We start from the raw sequence: 18,243 nt of genomic DNA on the forward strand, positions 1-18,243 counted from the left end.
ATGTGGCGTTGCTTTTCGGAGGCTCGTATTCTGGTCAAATTGCCGATTTATTAATAGTACATAATTATCAGGAGCGATCAAACAATCTATCTAAAATTAGATATCCTGTTGGACACATTCCAAAAACGTGTTTTCGTTTAGGAAGGAAGTATTAAAATTAGTCTGTACTTCATTCAGCAGGAGGCATTTATAAGTTGTACTACACATTTACGTGTCACTCGGTGTAAACATCAAAATTTTATTACATCGATTACCCTTTAAAAACGGAAAATGCAAGTTCTTTTTATCAAAGATATACGATCATCAAAAGCGGTTTCTTTTCAACTGTTATTACATTATCTTTAATTCTCCATTTTCCGTTTAAAGTAAGTTAAATTGAGACCCCTACGTTCTATATTTTGTTAAACAGGGATTTAAAATGTTTTAATAAGCAAAAGAAAGTCTTAAACATTTCGACGATCGTTTTATTATTGATTTTAAATAAATAGGCAGCTTATTATTATTGTTATTGTTAAATTTAAAATTTTTAATATATCAAACTCATTTTACAAATTTGCAATTATACCTTTTTTAGGTCCTTGTTGATGAGAGAGACAGCCTTGCAAAAACGACGTAAAATAGCTGAAGAGTTATTACAATGGCATCAACAACTTGTGGAAGAAGAACGTCAGATTGCCGAATTGGAATCCGCAGCTAATTCGATAATAAGTCGAGTAGCTGCTACTAATCCTTATTTTTCCCTTCAGAATGAGTCAAGCAGTCCAAATTTCACTTTCAAAGGATGCCAACTGAATGTCATGTGGCAGAACATGACTGGACGACAAGAGCAACGTTTTAAAGACAATGAACTGTATATAATGTCTAATGAAGCAATACAGCAGTTTTGTAAAGACGCCAAAAAAAGTAATAAAGCCAATGTCAGTCGAAATACATCCAACTCCGACAACAATTTAAAAGTCGATAACAATAATATATTGACGGAAATCGGTGACGAAAACGAATTCAATTCTATATTGATCTCTTCTGCTAGTTTGACAAAGAGTGAAGACATTGCAGAAAAAATAATCGAAAGGAGTTATACTATTGAGCAGGTCGAAAACATTCCAAATAAAACACCAAAAAGCTTGAAAGTAAATCAAACTAGTTACTCTGAAGACTTTGAGGAAACTTCTTTAAATACATACGCAGATATCGCTACTAAAATTCAAAGTAAAATTGAACTCGAATGCGTGCCTCGCCAAAATGTCGATATTTGTTGTAAAAACGATTCCACAACTAATAATGAATTAAAAACAGTAATAAGTGACATTTCGGTGTCTATTCAAACAGAGAATATTGATAACATTCCGTCCGATAATTTTGTTTCTACTAAAGGGCTCTTTTCTTGCAATGAATCTGTTTCTGATTTGGAAAACGAATGTCTCGAAACTAACATCGAAGCAAATGTTGATACGGAATCAGTTCCAGTTGAGACGACTCCTTTTGAAATATTAGATAATACCATAGAAAAAGACAAATGCGGTTTTAAACACATTTCCACTTCAACTATAAATAGTAATCCTTCGAGCTGTGAAGAAGAAATAAATGGAGCATACTCAGAAGAGGCAAGCAATAATTCAGTTGATCGTTTGAGCATTATTGTGGGCTATAATAAGGAATTAAAAAAGCTAAAAGCCTCCGTTGCTTCTTCGATTCCCGATGTTATAAACAAAGTTTCTGATTCTGAACCTCAAAATACGGTATCAGACGCGTTATCAAGTTTACAAAGTGAATTAGTAACCGCGTCTGAAATAGTAGAAGTTTCTAAAATCACAGAAATGCCCGATATATTGTACAAAATTGGCGGGTATGAGGAAACAAACAAATCACCAACTATATCCGAAGTTATTTTCAAGGATGAAAAAAGAGACTTAAGTGCATCAAAAGTTGATTTTAGCTTAGCTATTGCTGACGACATTCAATCGGAACATTCCTTGGAATTTAACAAAGATCTAAGTGCTGGTAAGAATGTTAATAATTATTTTTATGTATGCAACTATGATGTAGTAATGAAAGATGAACAGCAAGTATCCACAACAGAAAATAATGAAATAGAAATAGAAAAAAGCTATAGTGAGCTTCAAACATATAATAAAACAATTAAAAATGAAAATGTTGCAGGACAGTTTGAATCTAGTTCGATCTCAACTGATACAGAAAAAAATGAAGAATATAGTATTCCGAAAGAAGTCGAATTGCTAAGTAAAAATGAAGTAAAGCACTTGAGAAACGTTAGCACAAAAGATAACATTACAAGCAAAGAAGCAGAAATTAAAAAGGAAAACGTATACTCTTTGGACACTATAGAAAAAAAAGACGGTAACGATTTGGAAAAAGAAAATTGTAATTATAAGAATGTGCGGAAACGCATTTTTGAAATTTTAACGGATGCAAATGTTTCTAGAAGTGAACCGAATTCTGAGTTGCAAAATCTGCGCATAAATACATACAATACGTCTTCATTGTCTGGTGTCTCTCCTGAATCAGGTAACTTATCAATTTTAAAATTTCACATTCATGTGTTCGTATAAATTATTTTGTATATGTATACATATTTATATATAAGATGTTCAATTTATAAAATATTTTTATTATTCAGAAATTGTTCTCTTCGATAAACAAATTTTACCTAAACACACGTTTGCTAGCGAAGAAGAAGAAGAACTTGTGAAGAAACAGTTAGCTATTGAACAAGAGGTATGAATTGAAAAACAAAATAATCGTTTGGTCCTATTCCAACTTTTAATAATTTTTTAGATCAAACAAATCGAACAACAACAAAAGGAACATTTGCCTTATTTGTATTTACGTGAAATTCCAAACAAGCCTCCACCTCCTTACATGCCTCCAGTTTTAACTGCGACGATTCCATCCATACTACCCTCATCAGCTGAACAAGTTAACCTGATAGTGCATCATATAAGCAACTATTTGTTCAATGCCCATTTAAATGGAACTCTGCCACATGTGTCTCTACTACCGGAGATTAAAAGACAAATGCAGAGCCAAATCGAACCGTCGTGTCAGAGGTTCATTTTTGATTTGTGCAAGGAACTGACCGTCGAATATTACAAACAATTCGAAGAAGAGTCTGGACCCTCTTGGATGCAAATTACAAAGAAGCCGAAGCTGGTATTCCAAAAAGCTTTTGACGAAAGAATACTCGAAAAATTCCTTATGAAGAAAGTGAAAGAAAGTTTAGGATACGAGAAAATCGATCGAAAAGAAAGCATGATAATAAAATGGAGTAGAAAGAAGAGGGATCACGTTGACGAATTGCTGGTGTTAGAGTCACAAAACGAGGAATCTGAATGGACTAATTATGATAAAGATGAGCTGATCGTTATCAACGAACTGACGAATGAAATCATAAATTCATTAATTGGTGAAACAGCTCACACTTTGAAAGCTATATTGGCAAAACGAATTACGAGTCCAAATTAAACGATTGCCATAAGTGTAGTAATGTTGTTTTCAGCGTTGACATTTTTCGCTAATAATTGTTTGAATCGACTAATAAGTTGCCATGTGTTTATATTTTTGTATTCTTATTGTAAGAAATAAAATATTTACTTTTTTAACAAAGAAATTTCTAATAAAAAGAAATAAAGAAAAAAATAAGTGCTTAAACGTTAAATAAATATTGGAAAATTGAAGGACAGTAAACAGTTGATTGATCTGTATAAAGTTTAAATATATAAATGAATTAAAAAAAAAAGATAACAACTAAATTTGCCTATTTGATCTGATTATTAATTTAATTCAACTTTAAAGACAAATGGATGTGTAATAAATAATTAAAAGCTGCCTATTTGTTATATATGCAATATACACAAAGGCAAGGTGTGTTGCATAAGTTTGTTAAACTATTAAAATGACATGGATAAACAAACATTAAGTGTGAATATGATGTTAATTAGTGTAAATGGCTGCTGTCATAAAACGTGAGCACCGTCTGTGAAAAGGTTAGAATTTAGTAGAAAAACTATATTTACATAAATAAAGCAATATTAATATGTTTAATGAATGGTGTTGATTTCAGTCAACTGGGGACAAATTTAGCTTTATTATTTATTTTGTTCAGGTTATACCAAAATGGGAAAAAAGGATAAAAATAAAAAGAAAGGCAGAGGAACCGAAAAAACCGCTTCGAAAACAGAAAAGAAAATTAATATCAAACAAAAAAAAGCGTTAATGGCAATAGGTGAAGTATGACCTTTTATTTACTTACTGTTTTACTGTGTAACAGTGTTTCACTTTTAAGGACGATATTGAAAAAATTTTGTTAGAGATTGAGTATGAGGAACAAAAGAGGACAACAGTTACAGAGATTAAAGTAGATTTTCCAACAAGAAGATGCAACTTTACATTCGTACCACATCCAGACAAAGACGAATTAGTTTTATTTGGAGGAGAATTTTATAATGGGAAGAAGGTGACAAACATAAGTTAAACTTGACTTTGTCTTTATGATATGACTTTTATCAGTTACTATTGTAGACTCAGGTGTACAATGATTTGTTTTTCTATAATACAAACCAAAACAGTTGGTCATTGTTACAATGCCCTTCTGGTCCGTCGCCTCGTTGTGGACACCAAATGGCCGTCTCTTCTGCCAATAATGGCCAACTTTGGCTATTTGGTGGTGAATTTACAAGCCCTACTCAATCACAATTTTATCATTATAATGATTTGTGGGTGTACCATATTAGTAAAAGGAAATGGGAGAAAATAGCAGCTGTTAATGGACCCAGTGCTCGGAGTGGCCATAGAATGGTTTATTTTAGAAAACAGCTTATAGTTTTTGGTGGCTTTAATGACAACTTAAGAAATTACAAATACTTCAATGATGTCCACGTGTTTAATACTGAAAATTACAAATGGCAGAAAATAGAACCAGCAGGTTTTGTCGATTTTAATTTCTTTTCACTGGTCTCTTGTTAAGTTTTTTTTTTTAATTTAGGGACCCCTCCTGATGCTCGATCAGGTTGTTGTATGGTTGCTTTACCTGACGGAAAAATTTTAATATATGGTGGTTACAGAAAAGAAAGAATTAAAAAAGACGTGGACAAGGGACACATTTTTACAGATGCATTCTTGCTTGCTCCTTTTGGTAACATTTCCTGCCCGTTTTTATTATCAGTTGTATAATATTAAGTAACTGTTTTAGGAAATGACGCTTCAGGATTGAAATGGAAATGGGTGCAAACAAAGATTGGTGGCATTTGCGTATCCGCACGTTGTGGTATGCCGATAACTGCCGCCTCCGGCGGTGTTGCTTATACTTTCGGTGGAGTGTATGATGTTGAAGATGAAGAAAATTTGACGAGTTCATTTTTCGATGATCTTTACTGTATGGATCTCGGAAAGCTCCGTTGGCATACCGTTCAAATAATGGACAAGGAGAAGAAAAAATGTAGACGAAATAAAAATGCAGATGACATGGGTAAAATAAAATGCATATAGCACTTTAATTTTTTTTTTATTTTTTAATCGAATTTAGACAAAGAAATCACCAAAAGTATGGATACAAATATTCCAAAATTCCAAACAGTGTCAGATGATGGTGTTTTTACTGTAACTGTAGGTCCGTCCGAAAACTTGAGCAAAACCAATAGTAGTACATTTTCAACATATGAAAACCTTAACCTTTTTTGGCCAACACCAAGAATGAATGCCGGTTTGGCCATAAAATACAGCGTTCTATACGTTTTTGGTGGAATTTACGAAGATGGTAATAGGCAACTCACCTTAAACGATTTTTATGCACTTGGTAAGTAAATCAACTTATATCCATAATGTAGTATATATGTATGCATATAATGCAACAATGACCAATTTCATGGTTTGGTTGTAGATTTAAAAAAAATGAATCAATGGAAAATAATTGCAAAAGATAATCAGTTTCATGAATGGCTGGAGTCTGCAAGTGCAAGTAGCACTTCAAGCAGTGGCAGCACGGACAATGAAAGCAGTACAGATGAAGATGAAGAAACACCCATGGAAACTGAATAAATAATTTTTAATAGGTACCATAGTTTGGTTTTTAGAGTAACAACAGCAAAAGAATAAAAAGAAACAAATACTTAAATAAATGCCCCAATGTGTGAATCAACATATACTGATTGTATTAATGCTTAAATAAAGAAATAGATTGAATCTTTGAAAAATACTTATCAGAATATATAAATGAAAATTAAGTACAATAAACAAATCAACGAATAACTTGACAGTTATAAAGGATAGAAATTGGAGACTGCGGTAAATAACTAATTAAAAAAAAATAATAAAAGATTCAAGTTACCATTATATATTGATTATTGCGGACACGTGTTCCTCCCACATTTTAATTTTTATCGCGATACTGTTTCACTAAGAAGTGGGGGAAAAGCGTGTCCGCAATAATTTATTGATGGTAATTTAGGCGAGTCTCTCTTTTACTTTTTTAATTTGACATTTATAGCACAGAACAATATATCAATGCAAAACTAACTGAAATATACATAGTGATGTGCGTTATGGAATGTCAATTTTGTTCAAACAAGAAAAAAAAGGTAAGTACAATAATCTTTGGAATTTGATTCAACGAAGGTAATCATGACATTAAGTCTTCTATCTGTAGTACGATCACAGATAAGTAATTTTATTTTCATATTCTAACCCTTGGTGTGCTAAAAATTGTATAATTATCCCGATTAATGCATCATTACATTCATTATTGCACTACATCTTGTCTGCTCTCTACCATTTGCAATGCATCTTGGGGCGCAGCATATCTTGCAAACATATCTGTAAAGGGGATAAAACTTTATATTAATGTGCCTTTTTTTTATAGTTTCATCAAAAACATTTAATTTATTCACAGACACGCACGAAATTAAGTAATGTGTTGTTCTGATTCGGGTCTAAAGGCCGTCGTGTGTTGGAGTTGCTTCCTAACGTTTCGCTAACACGAGTGGCGAGCTTCTTGAGAGGTCCTTTCATATTCGATACTGGATGCGACGGCCTTTAGACCCGAATCAGAACAGCAATCAGTTGAAGCCTTTATCAATAAAATGCAATTTAACAAATGCATATTAATTACCGATTTCATAAACTATTGTTTTGTTGATGTTTGGACTTTTTTTCAAGTTGAAAAATTAAGAAGAAAAAAGAAAACGTGAATTGTTTCAGACGCACCTTTACCTCGTACATCGCACTTTGCTAACCAGAACGCTGCCCCAGCGTGTACTAGACTCATTATAAACGCTGTCATACCCAATATACGAAACGCAATCGCTCCACCGTAACTTTGAAAAAGTACTCCGCCCAAAAAACTACCTAAGCTTACGCCCACTCCTTCAAATACGGCTCCAACCAAACCCTAAGAGATCCTGCTCTGTTACGAATACTAATACACGATTTTAAAAAAAAATGCGCATACTTGCATGGTGGCTTCAGTTCCGGGTGGTGCTGCGATGCTTGCGTACGAAGCCATCGTTGCGTAACTTAGCCCGAACGTGGGGCCATTCATAATTTCTATGGGTAAGAACCACCATGGATTTGAGATAAATGAATACAATGTAAATCGCACTCCAATTGCTAGAAGTATTAAACTCATCGTGTTCACGTGACCTATTCGTTTTAAAATCCAACCGGAAAGAAAGAAAAACGGCAATTCCCCAAAAAGGCACTAGACAAATAAAGAGACTCAAAAAAAAGTAGTAAAAAGAATTATAATTACCCACGTAAGGATAACAAATATCAATTTTATATACATATACACAAATATATATATACATATATATACCTGTATACCCATTATCAGTCCTTGTAAGGTTTTGATCCATTCATGAGAGTCACAACCACGAACCTTGGCTAAATCTTCAATAAACCACAACAAAAAGTGCCAAACCAAACCGGTGCACATTCCCACAAACGTACACCAAAACATGAAAACAACGACCCTCAAATTCGTAACAACCATACTTATGTCTTGTAAAAGATTAGACGATATGTGCCTTTGCTGATACTGAAGCAAAAACACATTCATTTTTATTTTCACAACCAACAGTCTTATTTCAGTGTAATCATATTGATTTAGAAAATGAGACCGTACCTAATGCTGTAATTAATAACTAAACTTGATCATGTAATTGTTTTGGTGATTAATAACAACAAATATATATATATACATATACTCATCATTCTCACCTTTATAAAGTAAGAGTTTATAAAATTAATTAAAAGTATAATAAATCCGAGAACAAACACTGGCGTGTAGTTCTTATAACCCAATCCTTCACTAGAAAAGTCTATTAAGTAGCCGGCTAGAACAGATAAAATGCCCCAACCCAGAGCGCCCCACAATCGTTGATAACCATATTTATTAGGCTTGTCACCTGTAAAACTTTGTTATAAAAAAAGTTACAATCGTATTTACATGATACACGAGTATTAAACGGAGACGAACGATCCTGTTACTTACCCAACATTTCAAAACATATAGCATCCCCTATACTAACAACAACAGCTTGGCTTATCCATGTGAGTGAAAAAAAAGTTAACAATACCCAAAAAGAATCCGTGCTATAAACGTAACTCATTTTAATAGTAGGTACACGCACTAAATCATTGACAGCGAAGGAATCGCAATCAATATCGCAAACCGTTTGGATAGAATTATCACGGGGGCAATAGGGATATAAAACTTGTCGATTGGCAAACTGAACACTATCTATTCACAAAAAAGAGAGAATCGAGTAAATATACACAACCCCCATAATCGTAATTACTAATATTACAAGGAGAAATACACATCCTTAGGATGTTAAAACAAAAAAACAACCTCACCTATTCTAAAAATAACACAATCACCCAATTTTTCCGTATGACGCATAGAAATATCCGCAGAAAACGACAAAAGTTCTGTCGAATTTTCTTTGCAGTATTCAGTAACATTCCACGAATTGCAAACAGTATTTCTTATTTGATTGTTAATTTCACAAAACAGCTGCAAAGAGACAATTTTTATTGGGTAATTAAAAAGTATTTAATAAGATTGCATTATCATTACTTACCAGTGCTGCTGTTAGCAAAATGCCATGTGAAGTAATCTTATATAAATTCACATACCTTGCAAGTAACAGTAGAAGCTGTTTCTGAGGTGATCATTTCGACTGCACATTCGTCTGTTATATTGAAGTTATTAACACATGTGTCCATTACAGAACTGCCATAGTCGCACGCAAATCTCATTTTTTGCTGGGTAGGGATACTTTTACTAAAGTTCATAAGCAAAAAGGACAAACCGGTTGCCATAATACTGCTTAAAAATATTACTTTTTTACACTGATATCTGTAAACAAAGGAAGGGTTGAAAATCTAATCAAAACTTAATGATGAAAGGCAATATTTGTTGCATATATCAATTATATGTCAGTTGGTGGCTTTATTTAAGAGCCCAGCCTATTTAAAAAATAATTATGAAAATACCCTGTACAACGATAAGTGTAAGACCAAATAAGTAAAACTTTATTATGATTTAAGATAAGTATGGATATTCCATTTCCACTCGTAAGATCTATTAGATATGCTTATCATTTGTACATTTATATATACACACATATATACAAGTATTTGTTTGTGGCTAGGCCTGCATATGGGAATTATTGTACCCACGGTGGGGCTCTATGGAGTTACTTTATGTACTTGGTTTGTTAAATAAATAAACATGCTGCAAATACCAGTCCACAAGGTTTATGAATGCCTTCTATAGAATACTTGTAGAGTTTAAAAGACTTATAAAAATATCTGCAACAAAAAAGCAATTTCTTACTTGTCTGCAACACCTCCTATAATTGTTTTAGCTAGCATCCCCGCAATAGCTAGTATTGTGTAAATAATTCCTACGGTAACACTAGAAAAACGCAACTGTTTCGCATAAACAGTCATAAACGGAACCACAGAAGCCGTTCCTATAAGAAGATGATGATTAACTTTCATTTAAAAGTATTTATTATTTAGCACTACCAGCATTAAAAAGAAAGTAATGAGCTTTCATGGGCAACAAAAATTTGTTCATTTGCAAAGAGATCATCATTTCGCAGGTTTTTCTCGAGCGAAAAATATACCTTGACTATTGCTTTGGTTATCTTCATAGATGTTATCTTCTTAATGTCGATGTTCCCATGTTCCTAACCGTTCATCAATGGTTCATCATCTATTCATAGACATCATAGATATGTCCATGACATGTCATAGATAAGTTTACTATCCAATGCCATTGAGATTAACATTTGATCTTTTTATATTGGGTGCATACGGAAACGCGATTAATTGTTTTTTTTTTTTTCGTAATTGCTGCCACTTCAGATGGACGAATGTAATTTACGATTACCGTCCATTTCATAGAGATACAATTGCCCAGTTGATGTCGGTTAAATGATATCTGTAGTAAAAAAAAATAAAAGTGTAAACATATATATATATACCTGCGCAGACTAAACACTTCCATTATTAAACAAGCTTGGCACGCTGGAAAGGTTCCTGTTTTTAGTTGTCTATGGTTTTTACCCTTTGTAGATCTATTATCTATGACGGTTATCTTGTCTATGGTGACTATGGTTCACGTTTTGTTCGTACGTTTATTTTAGCATTAATATTGACGTTGACAGTTTTACTTTAAGTAAAAATAATATAAATCAAAGGAAATACAGGTAATTGTTGAAGAACAGTTTAAAATACCTCTATAAGCGTATTTTACAAGCAAATCCGTTTGAAATAGCAATTTTTCTAAACCTAACCAAACTTTCTGCAGCATGGCCCCACGTTATGATATAGCTGTAGGACTGCAAAGAGGTCGTAAAACCACGAAGATCCCTTCAGGAAAAACAAAGGCCGATAAGGTTCGACCTGCAAGGTAATGTATTGTCAGTTATTTTATTAGTACAGTGCGTAAATCGAGTCTATTGATAGGTTGAAGGGGATCCAAACAAAGCATACCAAGTTCGTTCGAGATCTTATTAGAGAAGTATGTGGTCACGCTCCGTATGAAAAAAGAGCAATGGAGTTACTTAAAGTATCCAAAGACAAGCGGGCTCTTAAGTTTTTGAAACGTCGGTTAGGTACACATATCCGTGCCAAGAGGAAGAGAGAAGAGCTGTCTAACATCTTGACACAAATGCGTAAAGCACAGGCTACCCACAAATAATTTTGTATAAAGAACTAAACTTGTTTAATAAAAGAGTTCTAAGAACACTATTGTATTTTTCTTTCAATTGAATAGTTAATTCATTAATAACTCAATTATACAGCTGCGGTTGATGATTTCTGCATTATTGTGGACGTTCACATCTTTGTATTGCAGGAATTAAAAGACGACTAATGTTAATGAAAGAAGGTGACTATTAATAAGTACCGAGTATTTTTAAGTGTAGGTATTTTAATAAAGTAAATGTTATAAACCAAAACTTACAACCAAAAGGAAAACTAATCTTTAAGCACATTTAATAAAAATTTCTGATAAACCAGTACTTGTAACAATCAATATTTTATCTTACAACAAGTTCCATAGATAACATGGATAAAATGATCATTCACGCGGATTAATTCTCACTGTGGTCAACCAAGCAGTCCATTTGGGCAATTACACTTACTTTGACACGCCACAAAATTGTCTGACAATAAAAGTCTTCACGATAATATAAAATAAAACGACTTTTTCAAAAGCAGAATATAAAAAAAATAATTTCAAAGTTAACAAAAAAGAATATACAACTAAATTTTAAGATTTATTAGATAACAATCGTGTCCACTTTGTAATGAAAGGCTTTTACTAGATATTTTTTGTTTTGTAATTGCAAACGCACCAAATGACGGTAATAAAAAATAATAACCATTAAAATTGTGTTATTGATGATGAGGACCCTTCCTCGTTCAAATTAATTTCTTCCGAATTTGTCGAAACAGTTTGTTGAAGTGGTTCCTTTTCATCCATTATTACCTGTAAAACACTATTTTCAAAACCATATAAATATTACCTGAATTCCCTTCTTTTTAAATTATTTTTTTGCTTCTTGCTTGTATTTATATTTTAATTTATGTTGCATATTTCTTCGGCATAAAATACACACATTATATTCAAAGACTGCTGTAAAAAATTCACAATATTTTTAAAGAATATTATTGGTGTAATTTTCTTAATTCTGAAGTAACTTCGTAATATATAATTAAAGCAGTAAATAATATCGATTATCGAAATATAAGTAAGTATGGGTAAATGATGATATTCAATCATTAATCAATAAGGCGTAAATTATTGTAAAATTAATCAGCACTAATGATACAAGTACAGTGGAACATTTAAATAATACCTGAAGATTTTTGACCTCTTTGGAGTCACCAGCGTGTATAGCAAACGCCACACTACCCTCGGACGATGCAAGTGATGCGGACAGCGGTGATGAATGTGGGCTGATACCCGTTGCGACGCTCGTACGATCCGTTGCGGTGGCATGGACTTCGTGACAACTACTTGTGTCCGGCGAATTAACTAGTCCACCACCGCGACGCAACGATAAATCGATACGTTGTTGCAACTCTAAAACGCGTTCTTCTAACGACCGATTGATCGTCAACTGCGTCTGATATTTACTTTCCACAGCCTATATGTTGTCAATTGAAAAGGAAAAATAAATAAGCGTTTAAATATAATCCAAATTTACCTTCAGCATTTCATCATATTCTTCTTTCACTTGATTGATCAATCGTTTGTGAAAATCTAGCACTTCTCCACTGTGATTAATAGCCTGTTCTAACTCGATCATCCGGCTCCTGTAAGCTTCTAAATTGGTGGTCTTTGTTTCCAATAGTTGATTGAGACCTATAAAAAATGTTAGATAAGTTAAATAAAAAAACAGAAAAGGCAGCCTCATTGTAACTCGCCTTTAATTTCAGCATTGTAGGCTTCCTTCAGTTTTTGCAGTTCGTATTCGGATCGCTTGTACATGATGATATCCGACAATTTCTCCCTATATTTCATTTGCAGCTCACTGGAAAGGAGAAGTTCTCGACTGACTATTTCTAATTCAGCTTTATCTTTTTCTCCAGCCCATGCTTGCTCCTTGGCAATCTTAAAAAGTAAGGATACATTAGAAAAAAAAAAGAACGAAATGTGTATATTCATTTAAAGAAATATAGCACCAATAAACAAATGAATAGTATCTATCTTGTATTCTATCTAAAAGGGAACTTACTTCTGTATATTTTATAAAATAAAAAATTAAAATGAGACAAATAAAAACATTTTACTCTAGCTTCTGCAGATGCATCGAAAACGGCCTCTTCAGCTTGTTGCCATTTCAAGTTCAAATCCACGCATTTTGTTTTGATTTTCTCTAGTTCCCATTCCAGTTTGTCGTTTTGTTTCGTTAATGTTTTTAGTTCACTGCGTAAGGTGGCACACTGAAAATTCAGAACAACCGTTTGCTCTATTCTTGTGATTAGAAGTTAATAAAAGAATAATTTATCACCTCACCTGACATGTTAAAAAATCGGCGGCCTCGCTCGTAAGATTGGCATTTACGTAACCTACTTTCATACGATCGTTTAGTTCTTCCCTGAGACTGTCTATCTCCTTTTGTTGCAGTTGTATTTGGTCTCTCTGAAAAGTACACAGCACTAGATAGAAAGCAAGAAGATAAAAATATTGGAACTTATTACAAGGGCAGAATTATGTTCTTCTAATGCCCTAATTGACCTCGAATCGGCCAAAAGACGTCTATTCCTGAGCGCGTGTGTTTCGCGTCGATGCCTTTCAAAGAGCAATTGTTGATGTAGTAACTGCAGCTGCTCCCTAAGGTGACGAACGACGTCTCTGTCGTTACTGTTACTATTAATAGCTACTTCTAAATACCTACAAATCGATTAATTAAGGCAACCACCGTTCAAACGAATAATTAATTAAACAGACAGAGAGTATTTTTACTTATACCTATCTAAAATCTCATAAGGAGATGCAGTCGAAGACTTATCTTGTTGTACATTGTAAGGTGCGGGACTGGGTGTGGGGCTGATTTTAACATCAGCGTTGCCTTCGAGTAAAGGGAAAATGCCAAGAAACAAGTGTTCGTATGGCATAGGCCAAAAATTTTCCGTCTGAGTCTCGGCTATCGCCAATTGGCGCTTTTCTTCTTTTAGGCATAATCCATTAGTAAGGGAAACTGCATCATTCTGATTATCTTTTCCAGCTACTGTAACTTAACATGAAGTATAAATTTACACTTCGTTCTATATTATTTATTACCCTCTTCGTCTGCTTCCAATAGTGTTTTACTTATACTCTCTTTCGTAGGAACAGATTGGCTTTTTTTCATTTCTGGACAGGAATTTGCTCGACGCACTACTGCATTGTTCGGGTATGAAGCATTAACTAGTGTTAGAATTAATGGTTAAATAATATGCATTTTCAATTATCGTTTACGATATTTACATTTTCCGGGGCTACTTTCGGTCGATATTTCCGGGAGATCCCTGTCCGGGCCGCACTGGCTGTGATAACGCAAACGTTTAATGAGTATGTTCATGGATCGAGAATCGGCCATATGTAACCCCCCTTCCGTGCACGGAGATCCATGTTCCTGCTCTTCCAAGTCTTCTTCATTTACTGAAAAAAATTAATTGTTGCGTTTGATAATAATCACCATCACCTTTATCTTTTATTAAATATCTCGTTAATATAAGTTCAGGTACATATATTCTTTTTTTTTTCAGTTTTAAGTATTGCCCTACTTAAAATTATAAGTTAAATTTGTAAAACTTCAACTTTGACAAAATAAGTAATAAAAAAATAAAAGTAATGTAGATATGTACATTATATACTATTATACGCCAGTTGCACAGACTATCCGAGCGAAGCTCGATCAACTTGCGCTACGCAACACGAATTTCTTTTTTTTTTTTTTAAAAAATTATTTGCACAGGGCGGACCTATCTAGTCATAAATAATAGAATGTTGAATTTACTTTTACAGCCTTCAACTTCTTGTAAAACGCTGTCGCATTGTCTCAGCCCAGGAAAATTTTCCATTTTTCCCTGCTGAACAATTTCCAGAACTTCTTCATCTTCTACGCTAATGGGTGACTCGATTCTTTGGTTGACGTTACTGAAAAAGTTATTGTCACTTACTGAAGGAATAAACCTTAGAGGACTCGTGGGTGTTTTTCGTGCTACAGCCGATTCCAAGGTGCTATCAATCTATTACAAAATTAAAACAACCCTCTCAAGATTTGCATTAAAATCTAATTGAATTTATAATACCATGCCCACGTTTCGTTCGTGCATAAGCTTCTGCACCTTCATCACAGCGTGGTCCTTTTTTGGGTGTCCGAATGCCGAGTGACGACCGTCAAAGTTGAACGGGGATGTTTCCTTTCTCATAGGCGACGAAGGTTGCGAATGACTGGGAGTAGTGCTCGATGATCCCATTGATCTGGTCTTGGTGCCGAAGGAATTTAAAGCACGTACAACGTTTGAATTTTGCGGCAGAGATGCTGTGTGGCGCATCCTAACGTCCTTAAAATAAATAATAAGAGTTTTGCTTCATTTTTAACACATTAAAAGTTGTATTATGAATTACACAACTGTTTATAAGTAGGTTAATATGATGTCGTTAAATTTGTAATTTCATTCTGTTTGTCAAGCATGATAAGATATAGGATAGATATTAACAGAGTACCCGCCTAAAATTTAGAATACCTTGATAGGCGTAGTTTCTGGAGTCGCCTCTATGGCTGCTTCTGGCGGTGATGATCCCTCTTTAGAAGGCCCAATACTCACGACCAAGCTTTGCCCCGCACCCTATTAAGCCATGCAAAACGTTAGCCCTTACATTAAAATACATACGACGTCGTTTTAACCCATTACTACCAATAAATTGTACTCAATAGTAGTGTTTATTTTTTCAGTTTCAAAGTACAAGACAGTAATTTTACTAAATAATTATTTCAAATTTGTTGTTCACGAAAAACAAAATGGTATTTAGCAAGCACTTTTAATTTGCCTATATATTTAATATACAAATAAAAAGAGAATTCCATAACAAAAAAGCATATAAATAAGCGAGACGAAAAAACCAAATATATGTATGTATTATTCTAACGACATTACGATGCATTGTTTCTTAAATGATAATTATGATAAAAAGTATGTATACGATTTGTCTATAACAAATACTATAATGTAGAAAAATACCTGATTAAGTGAAACGTTTCCGGATGTAGAGTCTGGAAGGGGGGGTGTCTGCGGTTGAAAAACTAAACTTGGACTGAAGAAATCTTTCTGTTCATTTATAAGACTTGCTATTGGAGTATTTTTTAACGAAAATTGGAACGCACTGTCTAAAACAGAGAATTTGACGAAACCTATGTACAAGCAACTGGTTTGTCTCTATAGGATGCGAAATTTAAATAAATTAGATTGAATGTAATTTTTTCGTTATCTTAAGTTAGCTATATTCAAACTGGAGACACCTACCATATCCCCCTGAGCCTGAATTTATTGTGCCTGATCTGGATCTGTATGTGGTTGCTGAGTAACATGAATCTTGAGAACATCTATCGGAAACGTCTAAAGATAACCGTTCGCACTCCACTATAACGTCGTGGGCTTCCATACATTTCCATCTAGAACATTAAAAAAATATATACATAACATGAGAGGATAGAGGATGTGTGATTGAAGTAACCTGTCTGTTGTTGTTTCCTTATCTTTTGAGGCAGTTACTAGACATGGGTGCATTTTAACTGTATCTAGCATTGGCTGAAATATATTAATGTTAGTTATTAAAAAATATACATTTTATTTACTGTTAGGTAAATCATTCTACCTTGATTGTATGCATAAAAATAGGAATTTGGTCTTTGTTCCTGTACTGATTTCGTAAATATGCTAGAAAATTACAGGGATACATTCCATACAGCCTTTGAAAAAGTGCATAATGGGCCACCTGCATGTGTACCAACTGATCTTCCACCAATTTTATAGGACTAATATTGTTCCAGGCTGCTAATCGGCTTATAATACAAATACATTTAATCGAATAGAAAATTTCATACATGCAGCACAAACACAACATACAGACATACCTAAATATTTCGAAAACATCTTGTAGATATTGACCCATAAGGGCTGGAACAATAGGTAGAAGAACTATGAGCACTAATAAAGCACTTAATAGTAAAACAATATCTGTTTCAGTCTGAAAGCAAATTTAAAAATTGGATAAAGTAACTGAAGACTTTTACGAGAAGAATTTACTTACCTTAAGCAATTTTAAGAGGTCTCTTAAAAGTTGATGCTCAGTGATTTTAAATAACCATGGTGGCTGTTTCCTTAAAACATGTCCCAATAATGTTAAAGCTTGTACCTTAGTGTCGGTTTTTGAGCCTCGAATAGAATCTGATATTCTAATAATAAAATGAATATTATCTACATTGATGTATTGATATTGTACATGTAGCACTTACTTGGCAAATAAATAATTATGATGAGGTTCTTTAACATTTACAAGAATTTCCATACTGCGTGCTGAATTTGAATTTAAATAATAGTCGTATAATCCATTTAATAACCAGGAGTCTTGCACTGAAACAACCTTTTATTTTTGAATGGCACATTTATATGGACTACCTACCTATATTAAATTGTTCATGAAATTTTTGTTTTACTTCTTCTACCATTTGGGGATCATTTGAATCTAATTGCATAAACCACTCAGCCATTTTCATATTAGAAAGGACTTGTACTTAGCAGCAAAATTGAAGTCAAGTAGGTATGTCATATACAAAAATAGGTGACGTTTTTTTTTCTGCCTCTCGAGACCATTTCAGTCCTTATAACATTCATTTCAGGTACATGTTTTTTCTGGAATAAGATTATTTATTGTGTGTTAAAGTAACGAAAAATTGTCTGACGAAATTAAATACAATGCACTAACCATGAACTGATATCCTACCAGGACACAATCTGATGTAACCTATTTTGTAATATACAAATGTGAAAATAAATGGAAATTTCAATAATTTCTTACCTTAAAAATAGTTTTTTTCATCTGATTCAACTTAACTGATCATAGACATCGTTCACATCGTTTATATTCACATATTATTAAATGACAGAAAATTATTATATATTTATGGTATTAACCCTCCTGTCAAATATTAGTCA

General features: G+C 33.4%; 5 protein-coding genes across 9 annotated transcripts; 3 read left to right on the forward strand and 2 right to left on the reverse strand.

The window, feature by feature from the left end:
- Positions 1-108: 108 nt before the first annotated feature.
- On the forward strand, positions 109-3,622 carry LOC112903854 (centrosome-associated protein 350-like). The gene is made up of 4 exons (XM_018475659.2): positions 109-365; positions 575-2,526; positions 2,639-2,736; positions 2,797-3,622. Exons 2-4 carry the CDS (start codon positions 585-587, stop codon positions 3,481-3,483), a joined length of 2,727 nt encoding a protein of 908 aa, XP_018331161.1. The 5' UTR covers positions 109-365; positions 575-584; the 3' UTR covers positions 3,484-3,622.
- Positions 3,623-3,953: 331 nt separating this feature from the next.
- Positions 3,954-6,211, forward strand: LOC108741031 (kelch domain-containing protein 4). The gene is made up of 8 exons (XM_018475616.1): positions 3,954-4,004; positions 4,082-4,248; positions 4,304-4,474; positions 4,540-4,942; positions 5,003-5,152; positions 5,210-5,485; positions 5,543-5,812; positions 5,897-6,211. The coding sequence occupies exons 2-8, from the start codon at positions 4,135-4,137 to the stop codon at positions 6,052-6,054; spliced, it is 1,542 nt and encodes a 513-aa protein (XP_018331118.1). The 5' UTR covers positions 3,954-4,004; positions 4,082-4,134; the 3' UTR covers positions 6,055-6,211.
- A 431-nt stretch (positions 6,212-6,642) lies between these two features.
- Positions 6,643-10,204, reverse strand: LOC108741030 (major facilitator superfamily domain-containing protein 6). Its single transcript, XM_018475615.2, has 10 exons — positions 10,051-10,204; positions 9,857-9,995; positions 9,154-9,376; positions 8,872-9,031; positions 8,507-8,755; positions 8,233-8,420; positions 7,829-8,050; positions 7,463-7,711; positions 7,219-7,402; positions 6,643-6,828 (listed from the first exon to the last, which is right to left on the reverse strand). Exons 1-10 carry the CDS (start codon positions 10,118-10,120, stop codon positions 6,755-6,757), a joined length of 1,758 nt encoding a protein of 585 aa, XP_018331117.1. The 5' UTR covers positions 10,121-10,204; the 3' UTR covers positions 6,643-6,754.
- A 401-nt stretch (positions 10,205-10,605) lies between these two features.
- On the forward strand, positions 10,606-11,277 carry LOC108741033 (60S ribosomal protein L36). The gene is made up of 3 exons (XM_018475617.1): positions 10,606-10,736; positions 10,838-10,939; positions 10,996-11,277. Exons 2-3 carry the CDS (start codon positions 10,839-10,841, stop codon positions 11,228-11,230), a joined length of 336 nt encoding a protein of 111 aa, XP_018331119.1. The 5' UTR covers positions 10,606-10,736; position 10,838; the 3' UTR covers positions 11,231-11,277.
- Positions 11,278-11,509: 232 nt separating this feature from the next.
- LOC108741028 (hamartin) lies at positions 11,510-18,213 on the reverse strand. Of its 5 annotated transcripts, XM_018475611.2 has the most exons (23): positions 18,107-18,210; positions 18,014-18,052; positions 17,711-17,940; positions 17,544-17,661; positions 17,339-17,483; positions 17,163-17,275; positions 16,904-17,090; positions 16,763-16,836; positions 16,552-16,700; positions 16,270-16,415; positions 15,775-15,876; positions 15,337-15,591; positions 15,042-15,273; positions 14,510-14,683; positions 14,324-14,449; positions 14,012-14,270; positions 13,741-13,933; positions 13,556-13,681; positions 13,330-13,482; positions 12,964-13,150; positions 12,744-12,901; positions 12,393-12,683; positions 11,510-12,022 (listed from the first exon to the last, which is right to left on the reverse strand). In XM_018475611.2, the coding sequence occupies exons 3-23, from the start codon at positions 17,802-17,804 to the stop codon at positions 11,918-11,920; spliced, it is 3,387 nt and encodes a 1,128-aa protein (XP_018331113.1). In that variant the 5' UTR covers positions 17,805-17,940; positions 18,014-18,052; positions 18,107-18,210; the 3' UTR covers positions 11,510-11,917. The 5 variants fall into 5 exon arrangements, with proteins under 5 accessions (XP_018331113.1, XP_018331114.1, XP_018331111.1 ...); XM_018475612.2 differs by lacking the exon at positions 18,014-18,052 and having other exon boundaries at positions 14,012-14,267; positions 18,107-18,213; XM_018475609.2 differs by lacking the exon at positions 18,014-18,052 and having other exon boundaries at positions 18,107-18,213.
- Between the last annotated feature and the right edge of the window lie 30 nt (positions 18,214-18,243).

Source organism: Agrilus planipennis, unplaced genomic scaffold (genome assembly GCF_000699045.2).
Source record: "Agrilus planipennis isolate EAB-ADULT unplaced genomic scaffold, Apla_2.0 scaffold156, whole genome shotgun sequence".
Taxonomy (NCBI): Eukaryota; Metazoa; Arthropoda; class Insecta; order Coleoptera; family Buprestidae; genus Agrilus; species Agrilus planipennis.

Excerpts from the sequence above, each read along its gene's own strand:
- LOC108741028 (XM_018475609.2), bottom strand. The coding sequence starts at position 17,804 with ATGAAAATGGCTGAGTGGTTTATGCAATTAGATTCAAATGATCCCCAA. Across the intron at positions 17,091-17,162 it reads GATGTTTTCGAAATATTTAG|CCGATTAGCAGCCTGGAACA; the intron begins GTATGTCTGTAT and ends TTGTATTATAAG. Across the intron at positions 15,592-15,774 it reads CAGAAACTACGCCTATCAAG|GACGTTAGGATGCGCCACAC; the intron begins GTATTCTAAATT and ends ATTTATTTTAAG.
- LOC108741033 (XM_018475617.1), top strand. The coding sequence starts at position 10,839 with ATGGCCCCACGTTATGATATAGCTGTAGGACTGCAAAGAGGTCGTAAA. Across the intron at positions 10,940-10,995 it reads GATAAGGTTCGACCTGCAAG|GTTGAAGGGGATCCAAACAA; the intron begins GTAATGTATTGT and ends GTCTATTGATAG.
- LOC108741030 (XM_018475615.2), bottom strand. The coding sequence starts at position 10,120 with ATGATGATCTCTTTGCAAATGAACAAATTTTTGTTGCCCATGAAAGCT. Across the intron at positions 8,756-8,871 it reads TTGTGTTATTTTTAGAATAG|ATAGTGTTCAGTTTGCCAAT; the intron begins GTGAGGTTGTTT and ends TTTTGTGAATAG. Across the intron at positions 7,712-7,828 it reads GACTGATAATGGGTATACAG|TGCCTTTTTGGGGAATTGCC; the intron begins GTATATATATGT and ends TTATTTGTCTAG.
- LOC112903854 (XM_018475659.2), top strand. The coding sequence starts at position 585 with ATGAGAGAGACAGCCTTGCAAAAACGACGTAAAATAGCTGAAGAGTTA. Across the intron at positions 2,527-2,638 it reads TGGTGTCTCTCCTGAATCAG|AAATTGTTCTCTTCGATAAA; the intron begins GTAACTTATCAA and ends TTTATTATTCAG. Across the intron at positions 2,737-2,796 it reads AGTTAGCTATTGAACAAGAG|ATCAAACAAATCGAACAACA; the intron begins GTATGAATTGAA and ends ATAATTTTTTAG.
- LOC108741031 (XM_018475616.1), top strand. The coding sequence starts at position 4,135 with ATGGGAAAAAAGGATAAAAATAAAAAGAAAGGCAGAGGAACCGAAAAA. Across the intron at positions 4,249-4,303 it reads CGTTAATGGCAATAGGTGAA|GACGATATTGAAAAAATTTT; the intron begins GTATGACCTTTT and ends TTCACTTTTAAG. Across the intron at positions 4,475-4,539 it reads AATTTTATAATGGGAAGAAG|ACTCAGGTGTACAATGATTT; the intron begins GTGACAAACATA and ends TTACTATTGTAG.